The 22641-nt window shown below is 44.3% G+C and overlaps 1 protein-coding gene across 2 annotated transcripts in view; it reads right to left on the bottom strand.

Moving 5' to 3' along the window:
• kank4 (KN motif and ankyrin repeat domains 4) overlaps positions 1-22641 on the bottom strand; it is a 71153-nt gene that overhangs the window by 11519 nt on the left and 36993 nt on the right. For both annotated transcript variants that reach the window (XM_083969497.1, XM_083969496.1), the window contains exons 2-4: positions 7880-7953; positions 3815-7348; positions 362-455 (exon numbers count right to left, since the gene is read on the bottom strand). In XM_083969497.1, coding sequence (XP_083825623.1) covers positions 362-455; positions 3815-7348; positions 7880-7898 — 3647 coding nt within the window. In that variant the 5' untranslated portion in view covers positions 7899-7953. The remainder of the gene's footprint in view (positions 1-361; positions 456-3814; positions 7349-7879; positions 7954-22641) is intronic.

Here is a 22641-nt window from a genome sequence, read left to right as displayed (position 1 = left end):
ATATCCAGGTATTACTATGTGACAAACTCCACCTCTCCAGATTACCTGGAGTCACAGTGTGTGGCTCACTGGATAATCCCACCGGCGACGCCACTTTGCACTATTAAATCTGACAACTCAGAAAAGTGGAGATATGTAATCCCTGTACTTTTGTGGTTACAAATCTGAAGAAAATAAAATATTACAAGTAACTGCTCTGCTATTTTGACCACAAAAGATGTCAAAGGGTACAGTACATTCCCCTACAGAAAATTAAGAGTCATAAAACATGCGCAGCAACAAATAAAAACGCACAAAAACACACTCTAGCCCACAATAAACCTATTAATCACTTGGAGATTAAAAGAAAAGAAGATTTTACCCTCCATTCACCCCAACAAACTTCAGGTTTTTCTTGGCTCCTTTATTCCCCTGCTTGTCAGCAACACCATTTTTCTTCATAATAGATTTGAGACCTGGAAGAAAAGAGAGAGAGAGAGAAGAGGGAGGGAGAGAAAGAAAAAGAGAGTGGGAGATTAAAAAGAAAAGGGAGGAAAAGAAAAATTCATTATGTTTTGGAGGAAGATGGGTGTGTATGTGTTTTATGTGTGTGTGTGCACTGTGTGGCTAATATGAAAACTCACAGTTCTCAGACCTAAACACAAAATACATCATGATTTTGTCAGTGCCTCACATTTTAAGCTCTCCCTCCTCTATGATTAAGGTGTGGTTATGTTTAGATAACTGAAACAGCTTGATTTAGATGAGATCACTTTGATATACAAAATAAAACCTGTACTGAATAGTAGAGACATCAAGCCATTACTAGATTAACGCAGTTTGACAGCAGTTTCTTCCACATTTGCACCTTCTATAGATGACAACATGCAGAACATACAGACACCTACACATGTATTGCATTCACCCACTGCTGCTACTTAAAACACTAACACCCATAAAGCAGCAGTGCATTTTTCTGACTAGTTTGCAGTGCAGTTAAGTTAAAAGTCTACAGGCAACAGAGGCATAAAAGCAGTACATCACACTGGCAGTGGTAGTTAATAGTTTGCACATGTTGACTGTAGCCTGCTTGCTCATGTGTTTGCTTTCTTGTGTCCTTGACGTCTGAACATTTTCAGCTTGTATGATATTGAAGAAACCTCTGGCTGCAATTACAAGCGAGTATATAGCTCATCAAATGCTGTGGAATCCCTGTGTTGGCAGAGAAAAGGGGAAGCGTGGGCCACATCTGCATACAACACAACAAAACCAACGTGAACAGCCACCACGCTGACAAGAAAAATCCATTTTCTTAATAAGAGTGTCTGCTAAAAGATGGTTAACACGGCTCTTTAACGGTGAGCATTTGGGGAATATGCACTTATAATATGATGGCAATTAAACGAAGAATCTATACGGTTCTGAAGAACATCTGTAGAGACAAAATTACTTTAACTGTCATTTGATTTGGTCATAATTCATACTAAACAAGGCATTTCCAAGGTGATGTACAAGCAGGTCAAGATTATAGGGCCTATTGACAACATACAACCTTGACATTGTCGGGCTTACTTATGTACGTAACGACCCAATAATTGATTCTGCATGGGCTCCTTTGCTGACTCCCCCTTGGCTCTGAGCCCAGTACGGCTGTCTTAGTTGTGCCTGACAGCCGACATGGTGCAGAGGCTCTGTAATGTTTTATGCAAGGACATAAGGATGTGGCTTTGAGCCAGAAAAATAGCTGAAAAAAGATCCCAGCGACCACCATCTAAGAAGAATGATGCTTTTAGATCCAGTATCTCTCAGGAGACAGCGGCGGGCCGCAGGGAGAGGGGAGGTTTAGAATATATTTGGCATTTTGAATACATCCTCCCGACTAACCTCTAATAAATAAAACAATGGTGGGATTTAACCTTCCCTCACTTTGTCAGAGATACTTTACTCATCCGTACAAATCTCCAAAGCTTAACTCCACTCTCTGATGACTCAGGTGCATGAGAGTTCTCAATGCGATAGCAGAGGCTTCTGTTTCCAATATATGCAGAGGATGAACAGTGCAATGTGAGGTCAAAGGAGTCAGCGGGGAATCTCAGATGTCAAAGATGTTGACAGCAACTCTTATGAGAACACTCATGTATTTACTTTTATACACTGATCATCAGCCATGACGTGGAAACATATGACTGTTTTTTTTTTATTGTTTTTTATTTATAGGCAGACCCACACTGAGCACTTAGAAACACTCATGTATACTATACTCCCTACGCTGAACTTTAAATGAACCCTGAACATAAAATATGTGTGTGAAAGCAGAACGAGTCTGTACTCCAGCTCCTGTACCAGAAACAGAGCAGTGCAACATCGAGGGAGAAGAGACATCATATGTGTGTGTGTGGGAGAGTCTGTGCTTAATTTTCCATTCAGCTATGTACTGTATGCGCAAAAATGCGTTCTTCCCTCTATGAGTGTGTGTTTGTCGACACAGTGTGAAGTCTGACATGTTCTTGGAGGTTATTAAACCATGTAATTAAACCAACAGTGCTCGGTAATGTGTTTTTCCACAGGCAGAAGTTACTGTATCTTTGAAACAGCATAGATGAGCAAAAGTATAATATTATGTTGCAGATTAATCGTTTCTCATATTTGATGTCATCACTTAACCATAGCTCTGTTACACTAATGTCAGAATGATTCAAAGTAGGTATAAATATAAAAGAGTATTTTATACTCTATGTGATAAACAACACAACTCGATGTTAGAAATGAGTATTGCATTGATGGAAACCGACCAAGATGATATCCTAAATAACATCACTGTGAACTAGAGGACAAGAGAGACATTCCCCCTTCAGGAGGACCACTGAAAATAATTGGTTAGATTATTATCTTGCAGATGTGAGTCTACGGTCCAGTCACTCTGAGTCATTAAACTACTGGCAAAGTACCAGAGATAATTAGATATCTAAGAAGAGTAAAAAGGTATTGGGCTATATTTCAGTCAGGAGGGAGAAAATCTTTTTACTAAAGCAGCCAGCATGCAGTGTGTTTTGTGTTGTGTTGTGTTGCATTGCAAAAATCAATGAGTTGGGATACAAATGAATATACTCAACATTGGAGCCTGTGCAGAAATACACACACATTATGTCCAAATAAACATCCTAAAAAAAGTCAAGCAGTACCTTTTCATTCCCTCCCAAACACCAGGGTTGTACATCTACTGAACCGTGCATACAGTAGTCGTTCTGTTCCTGTCCCACTATTGATAGAAGCACCATGAACGTTTAATTTGACAGAATATCTGTGACTAATAGAATATGACCGGTGTGGTTTCAGGTTGCAGTGAAAAAGAAACCACAGTCACTCTGAAGCAGACCAGCTTGCTATAAATACAACACCTTGTTGTCAGTTTGATAGTAACACTCTGTCCTACATCAGCTGAGAGCGGCGCTGATATGCAAAGCTGAGTGCTCTGCCCAAAACTACTACAAAGCTGTGTACAGGAGACGCAGACACAGAAATCTGTCAAACCGTCCTGGAAATGTTTGGCTGCTCCTGTAAGTCGTCTTATTCAAAGGAGAGAGGGAAGGGAAACTAAATTAAAAGGTTATAGAGTTGTACGCGTCCATATTAATCATAGGAAACATAAGGAAGGACATGTTGTAATGAGGTGATGTGGGTAATAGGAGCATAATGAGGATAATTTCAGTGAATATGGAGTGGAATTGATTAATCTCATTGAGAATTACAAGCAGGTAAGCAGGTATGTGGCAGACTGATGAAAGGCTGTGTGTGCAGAATAAACCGTGGGGTCCTAAGCGAACCACAGGCCTACCTTGTTCTTGCTGTTTGCTGGCAGCAGCAGCTTTCTGGGCTGGTGAGTAGAAGGCGGAGAGGACGCTGAGCGAGCTGACCAGTTGACTCTGAATGGAGCTCATTTTGGAAGGACCGGGTTTCCCTGCTGGTTTCCCCGTCGTTGCTGCAGGGACTGCTTTCCCCGCAGGCTTGGCTGTTGCTGCTCCTTTCCCCGCCTCTGCTCTTTTCCCTGCTGTCTGTTTCTGTGTGCTGGGGCTCTCCTGCTGGCTGGCCATCTGTTGAGCTCCAGAGCCGCTCCCCAGCTGCGCCCACTGCTCCCCCAGAAGCCCTGTTAACCGGGTTACGACTTGACCCAGAGCTGCGGGCGAGGTTGGCGACTCGCTGGAGCCCCTGCGTGCGGCCTGGGCCTCGCCGGAGGCCGCGGCTTCTCTGGAGCCGCGACGCTGGGCTGTTTCGCCGCCGCCGGAGCCTCTGCGCAGGGACGGCGTCTCGCCCGCGTCTTTGTGAGGAGGTTGAGTCTCGCTGGAGCTTCTGCGAGAGCCCTGAGACTGAGACTGAGGTTGCACGTCGGTCGACCCCTGACGAGCCGGGCGGGTTTGGACTTCTCCTGATCCACGACCGGCGGGTTGCGACGCAGCGGATCCTCTCTGTGCTGCTTTGAGCTCTTTTGAGTTACGTCGAGTCGTCGAGGTTTGAGATTGAATTGATTTGGGGCGAGTTTGGACTACACTGGACGGGGCCTTGGTCCCAGCCTGAGGTTTTTTAGTTTTTTCTTCCCCGGCCTCGACAGAAGGCTTCTTCGCTTGGCTCTTCTCCTCAACCTGAGACACAGACGGGGCTTCATGTTTCACCTGTGGTTCTTCTGAGGGTTGCGTTGAAGACTGAGCTTCCAGCGGAGGCGCACTCGGCACTACTTGCGCTTGTGGCTGAGGAGGCTGAGGAGGTTGAGGAGGCTGAGGCTTGGTCTGGGGCTGCTGGGCCTCAGTTTCACCGGATCCCCTCCGAGGACGCTCGGGTTGAGGAAGCAGCGGCTGCACTTGCTCCGCCGAGGACTTGCGGCCTCTCTGGGGTCTCACAGGAACTATCGTCTTCACAGCTGCATCCTCTGCTGCGATTACAACCCTGTCGGTGACCACGGTGTCTTTGATCGTTGCACACACTATCTCGCCCTCTGCTACTTGTCTCGTCTCTACATCCTCCAGGACGATCAGCGTCGTTTCGATAATTTCTGTCTTTACGGTCTTTTGGTGTATCACTTCTGTTAACTCTGAGTCGGCGGTCTCTGCAGGACTTGTTTCAATCTGAGATTCTTTCGTTTCTCCTGTTGCAGACGGTGGAGCCTCCTCACTCTGACTTACTGCGTCGGCAACTTTTATTTGTTCAGATAAACTTTGCAGAACTGCGGCTGAACTCTCCGCGACAACTTTCATGACCACACTTTCACTCACTCTCTGAATCCTCTCATCTGCTTCCTCGTCTCTGTCTCTGTCTCCGTCCACGGCTTCACTGACCACGACCACCACTTCCACCCTGTCGCTGCTCCTCGCGCTCGCCTCCTCCTCCGCCTCTGTGTCTCTAGCTGGATTGTTGTCCTGCCGCCTCTCTCTCTCTGTCTCCGTCTCCGTCTGCTGGTCCGTCCTCTGCGCCGCCTCTGTCTCCGTGACCCGGTCCACGGTGTCCACCCTGTCTGTCTCCGTCCCTCTGTCCACGCTGCTGGCTCTGGGTCTCTGCGGATGGTCTGTCACCGTCTCTCCCTCCGTCTCCGTGACTTGGTTCACCCTGGCGGCCGTCGGCGTCTCCGTCATTTGATCCTGAGTGGGAATCCTCTCGGTGACCGTCCCCCGCTCCATGCTGTTGGCTCTGCGTCTTGGTGGGCTCGCTACGGTTACCTCCACCTCCACCTCCACCTCCACCTCCACCTCCATCACCTGCTTCTTTGTATCGACTTCGGTTTCTGTTACTTGATCTACACTCGTGCTTGCTACTGCTGCTGTGGGAACACAAACTTCAATACAGATCCTATCGGTGTCCGTACCCTGATCTACCGTCCCCGGTGACTCTGTCGCCGTCTCCCGGCTGGCGAAGTTTACTCTCTCTGTCTCCGTCCCCGCGTCGATACTCATTCTTCGTGGCCTGCTGTGTGCTTCTGGACTACAAACCTCCACTCTCACTCCCTCGCTCAGCTGGAGTATCCTCTCCTCTTTTTCTTTGTTCTCCTCTATTTGCTCTTTCAAAAGACTGTTGGTTCTCTCCAGCTCTGTGCTAGCCTGAGTAAGTTTACCCTCCAGTGCCATCAGCTTCTCCTGCAGCGTCTGCAGACTCTCCGGCTCCTCGAGACCCTTTCTTGCCTTTTCTGCGTTGCCATTTTGGATATTGCTACTCTCAGCGTTTTTTATGGCCGCCCTAAGTGGTGTTAAATCTTGCCCCGCTATGTCCTGGGATAGCTTTCGCGCAGCATGCTCCAGTGGACTCTCGGTTATTTGTTTGTCTGGTTTTTCTGATGGCTGCGTTTGTTTCGCCGATTCTCGCGCTGACAGCTCAGCCATTTTCCCATGTGCTGAGGAACTCTCTCTTTCTTTTTGTAACACTTTGCTTTTCTCTGTCACGGCAGTGTGCTGAGTCGTCAGAGCTAAGTTGAGCCCCTCCGAGGGCCTGTGTCCTGGCGGCGGAGCATGTGTAGCAGCATCAGAACTCGGGGCTGCTGCTGCTGCTGCTGCTGCTGCTGCGGAGGCTGCGGAGGCTGATGCGGAAATCTGTTTCTGGGCCTGGGCTTGGAGCTGCAGCAGCAAACGCTCCCTCTCCTCCCTCAGTGAGGAAATCTGAGCTTTGAGTTCGGGGATGGTTTTGACCTGCTCCTCCAGCTCTCTGACCCGCTTCAACGCCACCGTGATCTGCTGGTGAAGCCCCCCTCGGTCCTGGGGAACGCAGCGTCTCTCCGTTACGTCCGGCGAAGCGCGGAACATGTTCTCCGTCGAGCCGTTTTCCGGCGTTCCCACGGTACGGTCCGGACTGCTGGAATCAGAGCCTTTGCGTTGCTGGAGCGTGATCGGCATGCTCGACGCTCGCAGCAGGTTGGGCCGACTTTGAATCCCCACGGTTTTATCCTCAACGCCTCGAACCACCACCGTGCTCAGGTCTTCTCTGGTTTTAGCTGAAACATAACCGCTCCCCTGACTGGTTGACCCCCTGCTGCTCTGGCTGGAAGTCCCACCTTCATTTGCCCTGAAGTCATAGATCTGCTGGACCTCTGTCAACCGCGATTTAGGCTTGGGCCCCAAGGTTGAAGTCCCGGACCATGTGCTGTCATGTTCCCTAGAGGCCGGCCTGGCTCCGGTCCCCGGGAGGCTGAAGTTTCTGGGTAGTGTGCTGAACTTGGGAGGGCCCTTGACCCTGCGCTGGATGTGGACCCTTTTGATGGTGTTGCCTTTTTCAATGTCGTCCACATACTTGAGGAAGTCCAGGTCCAAGTGGAAGCCATAGGGAGTCTCCACCGAGTAGGGCAGCTGCTTCCTCTGAACACCGCCCTCACTGGCCTTGGTCTGAAAGCCGTTGGCTGCAAGGCATCAACATACACAACATTAAATCAATCAATCAATGCTCATTCTCCTACAGTACCAAATAACAACAGCAATGATATTAATAGCCGAAATTATACAGATAAAATTGATTCACATTTGTAATTACTTGACAAATGAACATGAAGCACATTGCACATTATCACCCTGCATTATTATTCCTTTTTATCCACTTGTACTGACAGGCTGCACTGTGCTGCACACATGGTGCTTCATTATGTAAAACTATATCACTTACTGGGAAGTAATTATCATGCAGTGATTGCGCCAAAACAAACTGATCAGCATGCAGAAGCTTGCTCCTGCTGTGTCAACTTATGAATGCAGCATGAGACAGGGTGGCAGTTAGTTATCACCTGAAGGAAATAAACCTGTAGCTGTTTTTGGCTACACGCAGGAACAGGAAGTTAAATATGTAACCCTTCACGTCAGATGCAGTATGGAGAAAAAAAAAAAAAGGATTCTACTTGATTTGTTTCTGCGGTAGAGAAATTGTTTATGACACTCACCACTTTTCTTGTCCATCATGGGAGGCGGAGTTCTCAGTCATGGACTTGTGTTTGCTACAGTTGGAGCTGGCAGCCTGGATAAAACAGAAATGTGAGAAAATGAAATGTTGTCCATCATCTGAACAGAGCTGAATTACACCTTCTGCTGTGCGTATAATCTTTTACAGGAGAATAACAGAGACCTTTCTTTAAAAGAAGGAAGGAATTGATTCGAAACATCAACTGAGAGAAGAGAAAACGGACCACCAGTCCATATAACAGAACAAATATTTACCTCCCTGAGATAAGATATTCAATATATATTTGACAACTTGTGCGGGCCTGTAACTTAGCCACGGCTTGGCTGTCAGGAAGGAAAATCTCACCTCAGACGTTTACAACAGTGTTCGGGTAAACAGTTTAGACAGTCGTTTAGAGTTGAAGCTGTAATGTGCATGCAGTAAATGTTAATGGGACAGAGAACAGCACATTTAAAGCACATAACAGTCGCTCTAGTATCAGTCCAGTGTACAACACGGGAGCAATGATGAGGTGGGTGCAGTTTTTGAATTGCTCGGCTCAAGCCTGAAATGTAATAACTGCAGTAATTAAACAGTTAATTATTTTGCAGTGTCAGCTACTCTACTGGAGATAAAATTGCTTCATGAAGTTATAGCACTAACAAAAAATATTATCCAAAACAATGAGGGGAAGGGCAGTGCCAGTTTGTCCATTAACTTGATTTCATTTGCCTTGCGAAGCCAGACCTTTAGAAGCCATTTGAAGCCAACACGACTCTGGACGGAGCCACGGAAGGGAACACGTTCAATTTGGTGCCACTTTGAATCATTTGTTCCAGATGAAGAAGCCAAGAAACCAGAGCTGTTTGCCTTTTTTTTTTTAAGTGCAGAGTAGAGGTAGGTGAGATGGAAAACAATTCAACAATGGGAGTCAAAACTTTTAAGGGCTCATGTAAAGCTTCCTAATAAAATATCCCACACTCATAATAAAATTCAGGCAATTCTCCGAGTTCTACGTGAGCTCCACAGTTCAAATCCATACTAAATAAACACATACGCTCTTACAGCCACATGGCAGCTAAGGCTATTTAACAAATAGGCACATATTATTTGTGCAATTTTCATGCAAATTTGTGTCGCTGGAGAAAATAATCTTCTACATAAGTGACAATGCCTGAAGCTCTGGTTTAATAAGTGCTAGAGTTCAAACTTCAACATGTGAGGCAGTTGCAGAAGGTGTAAATTAGCATTTTCATTATTTTTAATAGGTTTTCCACCACAGCTTTTTTCCCAACAGCTTTCATGCATTTATGCCCCCGGCACAAGTGACTGCAGATATATCTGATGCTATATTATAATGGAAAGAGTAAAAAGAAAAAAACCAACAGCAACTGTGCTTTAATGGTGTTTCCTCTATTTGATTTCCTGTTTTCATACAAGTTTTTACACTGAAAGAAGATAAAGGCTTTGAAGGAACACAGTAACACTGTCTCTCACTGAGTCACTTTCCTGTTTGAAATGGCTGCTTTGATATCTGGAGAAAGAATGGGAACATCTCCATGTTGCATTTATCTACAATAAGTCAGATACTGAAAAACAAAAACACTGTAATCCATAAACCAGTCGTCATTTTCTCTGTAGCAATTCAGACATTTTTATAGATTGTAATAGTCAAATTGCATTAAGACATTGGGGAAAGCATATTCACATATGTTTGTTTGTGCTGTGCAGGAGTCGGACTGATGTACAGCTGTTTGGAGCGCTCCTGGCCACAGGGTAGGCTGCGTGCTGAGTGGGGATATATTGCAAGGCAAGCAGTACATGAGCTGGCAATGTAATCAATCAAAATGACAGCCAGTCCACCCAGGGACCTAAACAGGAACTGTGACAAGCTCGATTTGGCTCCTGTCCTGTCTTCATAGATTGAGCCTTAATAATGAAAAGAATAGGCGACCTGGAGCAGAATTGTTGTCTATGTCACAGATGAACAGTTACACACACACACACACACACACACACACACACACACACACACACACACACACACACACACACACACACACACACACACACACACACACACACACACACACACACACACAAATGTGCACAACGCTCTGAGAAACATGCAGATCAACAGACTGACAGCCGCTGCAAAGAATCTGACACTGTGTGATTGCTACCATGGCAACCATCCTTCAATCCTCCACCGCTGCATGTCCCACGACGAGTGAGAGGAGCGAGCAGCAGAGGCATTCCTAACTCCTCCTGATGCTTAATGCGACTACGACTCGGGCTGCTCGTTGTCCTTAAGGCTTAATTAGCTGATTTGGGAGCAAAAGAATGCCGCTCGTAATTGCTGAGTGAAGTTCAGGCAGACCCCGCTGGCAATTATACACAGTGGGCAGGCAACAAAACCCTCCTTAATTAGATCATTACCGCAAATGGAGAGACAGAGGTATACAACGGAAGAAGGACAGAGAAAAGGGAGGGGTATAAAGGGAGAGAGGATATAAGAAGGAGACGGAAGGAATAAATGAATAACAGTTTAAATGTGGCAGATGGATGTGACAGAAAAAAGGGATGGGTTGCAGAAAAGACGATAATAAAAGACAATAAAAAATAAATAAATGCCACAGTACCAAACAGTGACTTGACAGAAGAACAGTACAAGGGATTTGCTTAATGAGAGAGAGTCTACATGACCTTCCCTGCAGTGCACTTGCAGGATTTTTTAGAGTCTCCTCTTTTAATTAAAGTCGCTCCTAATGCCTGTGTGGCGAGTGACGGCTTCAGAAGCAACAGAGGAATCCTGTTGTATTTCATGGGCTCTGGTGGGGTATAATAATAAGAATGATTACCATAACTGATGGTGATGAGCCATAATATTGGTCTATAATAAACATCCACTGAGAAGGTGTGTGGTTGTATATGCATGTGGTGTTAGTGCGACAGCATAATAACTGATAGATTACCCAGGTCAGGTTAGTGATTAATTATTGGAAGCTCCTGGTACCACAGATGATGCATGATCCACACTGGATTATACTCATAAAGACAACGTGTTAAAAGCTCACGAAGGCTATGCTAATGCAAATTGATTGTATTTGCTACAGGCTATACATGGCTCAAACAAAGCCATGGGCATGTGTGTGTCCAGACCTGTTTGTTAGCACGGCAGCACCAATTTAATCCCCTTTTTCTCACTGTTTGTTTATGTGCATGTCCATTGCTTATGTATACGCGTGTCTAGTTGAGTCACATATGTTCAAAAGGCACAGACACACACACTCATAACCCCTGAAGGACATGCAGCAATCTGTCAACACCAATCCAATAAGTGTGACAGCTGGTTGAGAGGAAACGACACAGGTAATGTGAAGCCTAAGTAAAGAGAGTACAGTAAATAATAAGCTCATATGACAGCCAGGTGTTTCTATATGTGACCAGTGTGGAAACCACAACCACAACTAATATTGTTTATGTGAGAGAAAGGAATCAACTTAGTTGCACAGACACTGTGCTGGTTGGGGAAAACCCAGATCTTAACCGCCAGAGCCAAATATATTATTTTACAAATACAGCATCTGATGATATCAAACAAGGTTATACTGACTGCCATCCTTTTCAAATTAGACACGCACACACGCACACACTCACACACAGACACCAGACAAATGCACACATAGACATTAAATTACTGCTGACCCAACCTATCGAGAAGAGGGGAACAGCATTAATTGAATGTCATGGGTCATTACATTGGAGTGCCTGTGTGCTGCAGATTGAATTAGTCTAATACACTGACACTGAGCAGGCTTAGATAGAAGACAGGCCAACAGGAAATAAGATTGGAGAGTGCGAGCAGGGGACAGGAGGTGGGCGGATGGGAGCGAGACAGTGGGTGAGAAAGTGAAAAGGAGGCAGAGATGGGAGTGGCAGCTGCACAACCTCGTATCTGCTACACACAGAGCGCGGGCTTACAGTCAATGTTGCCCTCTCTTCCAGCTCTCAGCCTGTAATCTTCTGTCTCAGACTCTATCTCATTAAGAAAAAAAATTGTGCATGAATGCATAATGATCTCTCACAAACACTGAAGTACTGTGCACCAGCTGCAGCTGCAGCCTCTAAATACGAGTGTTCATCAGCGTTGTGAAAGTGGCAGTGAGGAACTGCAAGCAGCAGCAGAGTCGGGGGAGGAAAAGGCCGAGCAGTGACAATAAGGCAGGTCCTTATCACAGGCCTGACATGGGACCAGCTATCTCTGTTTACTCTTGTACTACCCTGAGAATATAAGCAGGACTGTCCAGCTTAACGCGTCCACTCCAAGACTGAGATAGACACAAACACATTCAAGAAAGAGCACATGTGCAGACCAGACCAACGCAGGGATACAGATAAATATGCAAAGTACCAGACGCTTTGGTTATGTGCCTACAGAAGCACAATCTTGCAAGAGTGCAATTTCAGCACAGATTATTTTTTTGCAACCTAATTTGGGGTGTTAAATGTTCCTCTTTCTAACATGTGAGGCTGAACGCTACCCACTGCACCAACCACAGCCACTCATGGTCTGTTTTTCTTTCCTCACCACAAAAATATATTGAATCAGAGAAGTTAGCTATAAGCAGTTTTGACTCATTATTGCTGTCAGCCAATCACAACCACAACTGTGACTGTTGTGACTATGAAAAGTTGGACTTCTGCCTTCACAGCGCTGAGCTTCTGGTGATGTGGATTTATTTTTTTTTAGTCTGAAGTATTTTGGTATTTATTTTTATGCTCAGAGAGAATCAGCAGTCTAATTTTGAGAATCAGACTGCGTGAAAATGGGAGGAAAACTAATTTTGCTAAGACCGTCTTACTGTGGATAGAGGATATCAGCCCTCTCCTCTTCATGTAAATGAAAAGTTGAATTAATCAACAATAAGATCTACCGGTGCACATCTCAATATATTTGGGGGTTTGGTATTTTAAGGTAGCTAATGTAAGCAAAGTTCAATAGTTCAGGATTAACACTGGCTAGAAATGTGATGTTTGTTATGGATTTTCTACACATCTGTGTCCCTTTCACAGAGAGAGTGTGAGTGAGGAACGCAGCTGATGTCGCTACTGTATGAGTTCTTCTATCTGGGGAGTTGCAGGTGTAGATGACAATTTTGCATAATGACTTCCGACGACATGGAGATGCTCTAGAGCAGTGAACTGAGAAAATTGAGAAAATTCACTGACAAGACAACTGGGAACTGGAAAAGCTTGTGATTGCTGAACCAGATCAAATGAAGGAGGCTGTAAGCAGCCAGTACTAGCAGACGTTTATCTGATATCTCGGCGCTTATAGTCTGTGTGTGCTCTGCAGGAACAGATCAATCCCTCTGCTCTATAAGAGCTATTTGAGCACAGTCTAGTTCATCTCGCTCCAGTCTTAGATTATCTGTGTCTATGTATAGTACATTACAGCAACACTGTGCAATCAGAATGATCTTTTCGGCCAATTTGCCTTAATCATCTATTTTTCAGTTTTGGCGAGTCTACTCCAGTTCATCATCCCAGACTTGTTTTTCTTTTAAATCCTAATCCATTATTATCTAGTCCAGTCCAGTGCCACTGTGTCTCTTTTCAGCAGGGGCCAGATTGTTCCCTTTGTGCTAAACAACATCTGGCTCTCAAGCCCAGGGAGAAAAATGGAAGAGGGACCTCCTGTCTAGGGGCTTCATTATACAGTGGTACAATTATTCCATGGAGGCTGCAGAGTGAGTACAGGCCACTGTTTCATTGCAGGTCAGTTCAGACTGCTTTTTCAGTGAGGAGCTGTAAAGTAAGGTAATGGGCTGTGCTGGATAGAGAACTCATCTTGCAACTTAAAATCTAATGCAATTATAATGAGCAGTTGTTGTTTTCGAAGTACAATAGTAAAAGATGTGGAGAAAAATAATCAAAAAACCTGGTTATTGGGTATCCGCAGAAGCAAAAAGAGACAAAAATGAGTTTTTGTTATTACTGTTTGATTTTAGTGCACATTAAATTGTATGCCTCTTTTTTTCATTGCGCATTGCATGGAAATTGTTTTTTTTTGTACGCTCAGGGGGACAATAGAGACCTGTATGCTTATACAGAAAAAAAAGAAAAAGAAAATAGTCACACACTGGTGGCTGTTGAGCCTGTCTTTCTATTGTTGAGTTGCAGTTGCCAGTTTTCTTTGCTCCTCCAAGTTTCAGCTTACACTCAGAAAGGCGATGGAGAAAGTACAGGATGCATATGGAGGTTGACCTCCCACGTATTTTTCTAAGCAACACGGAAAAACCTAAAGATGCTGCTGCAAGATATTAGAGTTGTGTTGGTTGAACTGCCAGTAGGTTTCATTGTTTTCCTTTTAGATTAAATGAATATGCTGTGGCTGAGTGAATAGACTGTTACATGGTTACAGCTATTTTCTGTCACCTCCTGCCGGCCTTTCATGTAATCATTAATTCGATATTTCAACACACTGTGGTTGAACACACGCTGTATGTGTCCCCATCGCTCTCATGCTGGATGGGTTATAAATGGTACCTGCAGTCTGAGGTGGCAATTAAGACTCTCAATCAAATCAGCATTTTATACTCTGTCGTGTCTGGCTATTTTTAAACACAAAAATGAAATGTGAAACATGAGCTGGAGGAAACATCATCATTGCATTGGAGAAGAAATTGATCGTGAGTCACTATGGGTTGATAGAGACACTTTCAATTCTACACTGCACAACAAGGTGTTTTCCCAAAGGAAAAAGAAAAATCCATAGACGACATTGTGATCTCTGTCAAACTGTCATTGTGGAGAGTATCTCAGTGTTATCTGCCAAAGTTGTGGACATGACCTTAGCGTTACCACCCTTGTCCTGCTTCGACCAGCTCTGTCAAAGGACAGATAACCATTACATCCATGCCCTGCCTGCAACAGTTCCTCTTATCAGTCTCTCACTCGATCTCTTTAACCCTCCACAGAGAATAACAGCATCTTTCTTTCATTCTTTCTTTCTTTTTCTAAAAAAGATGGCTCTCCTCATGCCCTATAGTGGAATTTCAGCATGAGGAGCAGCTGCCTGCTTTCACTAGTGATAAAGGAAGTGACACACCATCTATTATTCATTGGCACACACAGCCAACCCCTTCTAGCTGCAGCTATACGCTACGCTAGCATTACGGCTACTTCCGCCCATGGAAGTTAATGAGCATGGTAAAGCAACTGCTACCGCTAATTAGCATGTGGCATATCTGCCTATTCCTGTCAACATGAGGTTGAAAAGAGATGAAAGCAAGCAAAGAGAGAGTGGAAAAAAGGGGAATAAATCTGTTTAATAAGTGGAAGGTTGGTAAAAAGATAAAAAGACGAGCAGGGCAGAGGAGGGAGAAGGTGTGCTGTACGTTGCCATAGAAGACTAGATCACTTACAGTGCTGCCATGTCACATTACATCCACGTTCACTCGCTGTGACAGGTAAAAACAACTCGTGCTCACACGCGCACAACGCCAAACATGTATAAAATATTCAAATATACAGTGTAAGCAAGACTGAGATGATGTGTTAACACATTCTCACAGAAACATTGGTTATAAATAAATCTGGGTCCCCTTGCTCATTAATTACCACTTTCTACTTACACAGCCAAAATAGCAGAGAGAAACACACACACACACACACACACACACACACACACACACACTTACATGCAATGAGGAGGAAATTGTAACACAGTTGGGTGAACATGAAATAAGACATACATGGATGCAAGTACGCAATTTATTTGCCCACACAGTCACACACCTCCTGCCTGACACCAAGTGAGCGTAAAGCCGATGGTGCTGCAGAGCAGGCAGGACAGATCTGGGAAGGAATCAACACTTATAAATTCACACTCTATTGATCTTAGCATGATGACAGCCTTCCAGCTCAGCTTGGCAGAAAAACACACACAAACACACACTTCAGAGAACACACACTGCACATGCGGTACAGTACATACAATTCAAATACCGCCAAAGGAAAAAAAGGAGTTTGCTGATTGTCCATTGACAAGCTCAATGCTCATTTCCCCCGTATTGCATGTGTGTGCGTTTGTTTGTTTGTGTGTGTGAGTGTGAGCAGCTGAGCGCATGCATGTGTGTTTTGTGCTTGATTGTCGACCTGCCCACTTAGTCCTTCCACGTCGTGTCAGCTGCCAAAGCGGTGTGAGCGGTGCTAACGTTCTGCGAACACAGATACAAACACGTCCACACTCTTTTTTTTTCACACTCCTTCTCACACATCCCACGCAAACACATGTGACCTATGTTCTACCGGGCAAAAATAGACCAGGAAAGAAGGAGTGAGGAAAGAGGGGAAAGAGAGAGAGAGAGAGCAATGGAGGTGGAGGGATAGCAGATCAAAAGGAGAGAGGATGAGCAATGTGAAGTAAACAAAATTGAATTATTATGGCAGATGAAAAGGGGGAAATCTAGAGATCAAACTGCTCCTGAGAGAGGAAAATTGTTTGAGAAGAAATAATGAAAGAAATAATACAAAAAAAAAAATGGGAGGAAGTGTCAGGAAAAAAAAAGGGGATAAATCCCCATGGGGGGTTTGTCTCTCACCTGCCATGCAGCTCCAGTCACCTCCTGTCCTTCCTGATTCTGCGAGTGCAACTGACCCTGTCTCTGTTTTAACCTCAGCAAAGAAAGAAAGAGACAGAAAAAAAACTGAAAAAAAGGAGGGAGGAAGGGTGGGGAAGGGGTGGAGGTGTTGGCAGGCGGTGTTGCTGAGGAGGGGTGGAGAAGAGAAGAGGAGAGAGGAGAGGAGAGCAGAGGAGAGTGTCTAGCTGGTCAGACTATCTGCTCCTTTAGTATGATAGATTTTGGAGCCGGCCCACTGCAACCAACTGGCCCAGAAAAAATATAACACCCGAAAAGATAAATGGGCTCAGCAGACACGCACGTATACACACAAATCCATAAACAGACACACACTAACACGGTAATCAACCACCACTGCTTCTCTGTAACGCACTTTAAAGTGTGTGCAGATATTATAGTGTGTGTGTGCGACTGTGCGTGCATGTAAAGTTTGGGATTTCCTAAAGTGCAAATGACCACAAGGGAGACATGCAGCAGTGTAGCGCTTTGTGTACTTGTGTGTCTGGGTCTGTGCTTGTTCATGCATCCACTTTATGTGCACCCATGTGTGTTTCCAGGGTGTGTGTGTGTGTATGTGTTTAATGTCTGTGTGTCCAGCCTGCGGACACGCTGCCTTGCCCTACAGTGAACTCCCACCATGCATCACTCTAATTATTACTGGAGGACTTTTAAGTCAAACCCCTGCTGTGCTGCCACAGGGACACATGAGGCCTGGACTGTCCAGCGTCAGAACCGGATCAGCTGCACCTTTCACAGGCATCAGACTCTGTGAAATTTAAAGAGTAAACACCCAAGTTATAGCCACGTCCAGTTCAATATCAGACAGCAGACTAATGAGTAAACCCTAGCTATACCCCGGCTGGCTCTGAAGTGTAAATGAGGTAAATAATTAACTGCTTTTAAATAGGCTAACTGCCCACTCTAATGGTTCCTATCTCTTATCTCACTCCTGCACCAATCCCTCAGACCACCAGTGCTAATTCTTCCTCTTAGCCGGTGTGCGTGGAGCACATTTTAAAAGCAAACTTCCACCCTAAAAAAACAGCTAGGCCCCGCACAGCATGATGTGGCACGTGTAAAATATAGCCTGCACACTTTGGCTTGACGTGCCATCTAAGTGCAGAGATGTACGGAGCACATGAAATATTTACAGAGATATATGGCGTAGCTGGAGCCTCTAAATCAACCCAGTGTGTGTGTGTGTGTGTGTGTGGATGTTCTCTGAGGCCGAAGGCTCCGTTTTAATTAAGACTGGAGGGAGAACGGTAAGGTTTTGGGTTCATGACACCGACAACAACTGATGCTCACACCGCTGATAGTTTAACTGCTAATTTGCACTTAAACTGTGTCAGAAATCATTTTGCTCACTTAGATGATGCTGTTTGTAATGACTAAGTAAGTTTAGGGGAAACACAACATGTGAGTCACGTTTTGATGCTGAGCTATGAACTAGAAACTGAACGTAAAGGGCCGTACATACAGGCAACTTGGCACACTACAGCAAACAGATGAATGAAATCTCTTTTTACACATTATTAAATATGATAAATATAATTTACCAGGCATGAAAGGGAGTTTAATACTGTTTTGGGGGATATTTAGAAGCTTCCAGTACACTGAATACCCGTGTTTTGGTCCTACACAAGATTTACATTTCTGTATTTTCACATTTCACAAAGAGGAGAATTTTCCTTTCTTGAGAGCGTTGCACAATGAACCTCTGTCAGACATAAACTCAGACAATGTTCACAGCTTCAGTGGCTAAATCCTCCCCTCTCTCTCTATATGTCTTACACGCTGCTTAAAATCAGCTCACATCCTTTCATCTAAAGCAACAGACTGAAAGAGGGTGTGATGCGGCCTAGAGGGTTAAGCTTCCCTCTTGCTGATCACATGAACCATCTCCTGTCAGGAGGGATCAGATCCTACCTCAGACCCCTAGGACTTCTGGGAGTCTCATTCCTCTCTTGTATTTCTCTGTGTTGAAGTTAGACATTGTCTTCCCATCTTGCTTGTTGCTTTATGCTCAATGGATTGAGGATGAAGTGTCAACATGATGTGCACTGAGACAAACAACGGTAGGGAGTGGTGGGATCCTGTTCATGCAGTGAGTAAGATGAAGTATGAAATGGACAGGTGGATCGGTGCAGCAGCCCTATTACTGACCCTGACCCTAGTTTTTCAGATTTGAAGGGGCCTCTGAAGAGCAGTTCTGATGCCGAGAGCGGGCTGCTCCACTGCTGCCATCTTGGCAGTGAATAATTCTGCCGAAACCCTGGCCAATGGGCAAAGATTTGAGGCAATGTCTGGAGCCGAGACGAGAACTTTGATAAAACTTACATGGATGAGTAATATGAAAATTCATCTGCTGTGCTGCTGCCATGGAAGGGAAATGGGCTGTAGAGACCAGAACTGGTTTTTCAGTACCAGGCTGTCAACATGTTTATATTGGCAAGAAAGTTGAACATTTTAATCAGGGACCACATGGTCTTATCAAAGGGATACGTCACCCAAAATGGATAATTCACCAATTTTCTATTCACCGTCATGCCAATGGAGGGTTTGGAGAACTTTTGGAGTTATCAAAACGCTTTTGGAGATCCAGGGGGAGTCCGGCTTGCAACAGATTTTCATATAATGGCGGCGGATAGAGCTCACTTTTGAATCGTCCAAAACACACACTATGAAACATCCAAATACTGACCCAAGTGTCCTGAAGCCGCAACATGAAAAAGTTGTTCGGAAAAAATGACTTTGATCTCTGTTTTTAGCCTTGTTGTAGCAGTAGCTCATGCGCAAGATTGCTGCGAGATGTTCTTTCGTGTTTACATCCAATGGTTTTCATGTCGCCGCCATTATATGAAAATCTGTTGCCAGCCGGACCCCCCCTGGAACTCCAAAAGCTCTCCAAACCCTTCCTTGGCATGACAGTGAATGGAAATTGGTGAATTATCGATTTTGGGTGAAGTATCCCTTTAACTTTAGTAGGCGGTCTCATGTGGACATTCAAGGAACTGCAGTTTGTTGACTTCATTCGCTACTCATTTAAAATCTTTCAAAGCATTCACACTGTCGCACTTTTTTTTGTAGATGTGGCAGAAAGTAAACGTAAGCTGCTGTTTCAGAGTGGTCGAAGACTCCTGGGAAAAAGTGCCCAGTGTCCATGTTGTTGCTAATGATGTTGTGCCTGTCAACTCATCTGGAAGAAACCACATGGTACCACCACCACCTTGTGGGCTCTAATCAGGTACTGTAGGAGTAGGTGTAGTGGTCGGGGTTGGGTTGGGGACATCTCCCCTCCCGTCAGAAACTTTCACTCCGAAACAGAGCTTTAATTTAGCCATCCAGCATTCCTGCGTGGGTCGTAGTGACACAGTGTATTGTTGTTTATCAGTCTTCTCCCTGCCCCAGCGTGGGCAAAAACACACAGTGAAAATGTTAAAATAACAACAGGCAGCATTATGCAAAGTCTGGCACCTCGGGATTCTGCAGAAGTGTGTGTTTGCATGTGTGCAAGTGAGAAAAACCTAAAAAAAAACAAAAAAAAAACTGTTTTAACTGTTTTGCGCTCCACAGCTCATAAACAGATACTTCAGTGTAACAGCTTGGAGTCATATGCAGAGTGTTTTCACAACTGTGGGAGTTACAAAGAAACACTCAGCATAAGAAAAAATTTGTGATATGCAGGATTCAATTATAACTAATGGTTAGGGGCCACTGCCAGGCTCGGCGGTCATCACTCACCATCATGCAGCATAACTTAGTTTTTCTCCTGCTAATTTTCAACTAACCTCAAATCAGATTACGCTCTCAAATATGTTGACTTTGCATGCATGATTTTAAATGTTCTGGGAAAAGCAATTAACCCAAATATTTCATTTACTCCTGCTAATCATTTTAAAAATGCCTGCTGTGTCTCGCAGCATCATTTTGTGTGCTGTTGTTGCAGATTTAAGGACTCCTCTCCTTTTTAGATTTATGCCAAGTTTGGTAGCAAATAATTACCAGTGAGAGTGTAGTCTGCAGCATGTATGTGTGTGTACGTCTCTGTGTGTGCTTGTGCACGTCTGAGTGGGTGGAAGTGCGAAAAGCCAAACTGTTTTTACTGGCAAAGCTCACAGCTCTGAAAATGCATTACATCCAACAGCTTGAAGGCTTCTGGAAATAAAAGTTTTCCTCTTACAATGAACTAAACAAGCACAAAACATGGCAGAAAATGTAATTAACGCACAAATTATTATGTTTTAGGATGTATACTGTTTTGTTTTGTCCGTGTAATGATACTAGGGCCAAGAAGTTTGCTTCAGTTTCAGACGTTGAAGGTGAAGATGTATATGTGTAGTTGTGATTTGACTGAGCTTTATAATACGAAAGAGGCGTGAGTAGGATATTCAGGATGATGAAGAAAAACATACACTATGATAAACAGAAAAAAACAAAAAACATCTAGAATTTGTCAAATTCAGAGATTTTTCTCTTGGGAGTCGTCTCCATCCAGCAACAGTAATATGTGATCATTCACAATGGAGAACAACGTTTTGCTTGGGGGATAAATACATTCATTTAAATCCTATTTGGCACAACATCTGTACATCAGTAATATACTGTATATATTTTTTATATTTAGCAAATGCATCATGATTCTGACTCACTGTTTTAAACATATGCTGTGTGCATATATTATTGAACACACACACATGCACGCACGCACACACACACACACACACACACACACACACACACACACACACACACACACACAGTGTCAAGTGTCTATTCCTAGTAGAGATATTGCAGTCCCAGACCATATATAGTTCAGACTAACCGTGCATCACCCACTGATGATGTCATTGGCTATCACCTCCTGAATCTTTTTTTTTCTTTTTTTTTCAATTGTTCTGTTTTCTCATTCCTTCAAGTAATATCACATGCACAGGCACAGAGCTAAGAATAACACACAACATGCACTCTTTGACTGAGTCTTGCAGGAGGCAGATACTGTTTTTTTTTTTAAGCCTGCATAAGTTCTGCAAAACTTCTTCTTCTCGGGCGAAATATTTTTCTGTTCTTTTTGTGTGTATGTGTGCGACTGTGTGTACTGTGTAGGTGATTGTATTGCTTTGTGTATCACAACATGGGGGCGGGAGAGGCAGCTCTAACACATGGCATTCACTCTGCAGACTTTTCGAATGTTAAAATCATCTTAAAAAATCAAGTCAGGCATGAAAGAAGCACAGCTCTTGTTATTTTGTGGGTTGTTGCTGATGAGCAGCGTAAGAAAAGTTTACGCAGCCACCAAGAGACCGCACGAAGAAAATGACAAACTATTCACAGAGGATTCTTGAGGTTTTTTTTTTTATTTCTACAAGCTGGGGGTGCAAAATGAGTCATGGCAAATGACGCAGTTACGATTACATTATCGCCATTAAGATGGTTTTAAGATGGATCAAGTTATGAGCGTGACTTTCCACTGTGTGTGTGTGTGTGTGTATGTATGTGTGTGTGTGTGTGTGTGTGCCAGGGCTGGCAGACATCCTGAGGAAGGCCAGTTGCTGATAAGGCCTTCAGGCAGGGAAAGGACTGTTTATACACTGAAACAGACGTCCACTGAACTGACCACAGGACACACCTCACCGCTCAAGTGGAAATGACCTGAACTGTGGTGAGCACAGTGTGTGTGTGTGTGTGTGTGTGTGTGTGTGTGTGTGTGTGTTCATGTGGGAAAAAACTAGGACAAGACAAACAAAATAAAACAAAGTAGTGTTACAGATAGGAAACTACTGACTGAAATCCATAACTATACAAGAAAAAAAGGCTTTTCTTATACAGCTGCCTGAAAATTGAAATGCATTATAAGACTGTGCAAAAGCCAATGTCCTCTACTTTCCCCCCTGTGATATCATAGGAACACTGTGCACCTTGCTTCAGTCACTGCTCATTCTTCATCCTCTTCTCTGCTCTATATGCATGTAGGTGTAATCACTGTGTAAAAAGTGTGCAGGCTGACAAGGAGGTGAAACTAATGCAGAGAGAAAAGGCCTCCCTGACGGTGTGCGAGAAAAGAGGCTCGGAGGAGACACAAAAGGAAAACAGAAGGAGTGGACACAGAAAAGAC

Source organism: Trachurus trachurus (assembly GCF_905171665.1).
Source record: "Trachurus trachurus genome assembly, chromosome: 4".
Classification (NCBI taxonomy): Eukaryota; Metazoa; Chordata; class Actinopteri; order Carangiformes; family Carangidae; genus Trachurus; species Trachurus trachurus.
The sequence above is the reverse complement of the archived record's forward strand: the minus strand, read 5'-3'. Positions and strand labels throughout refer to the sequence as shown.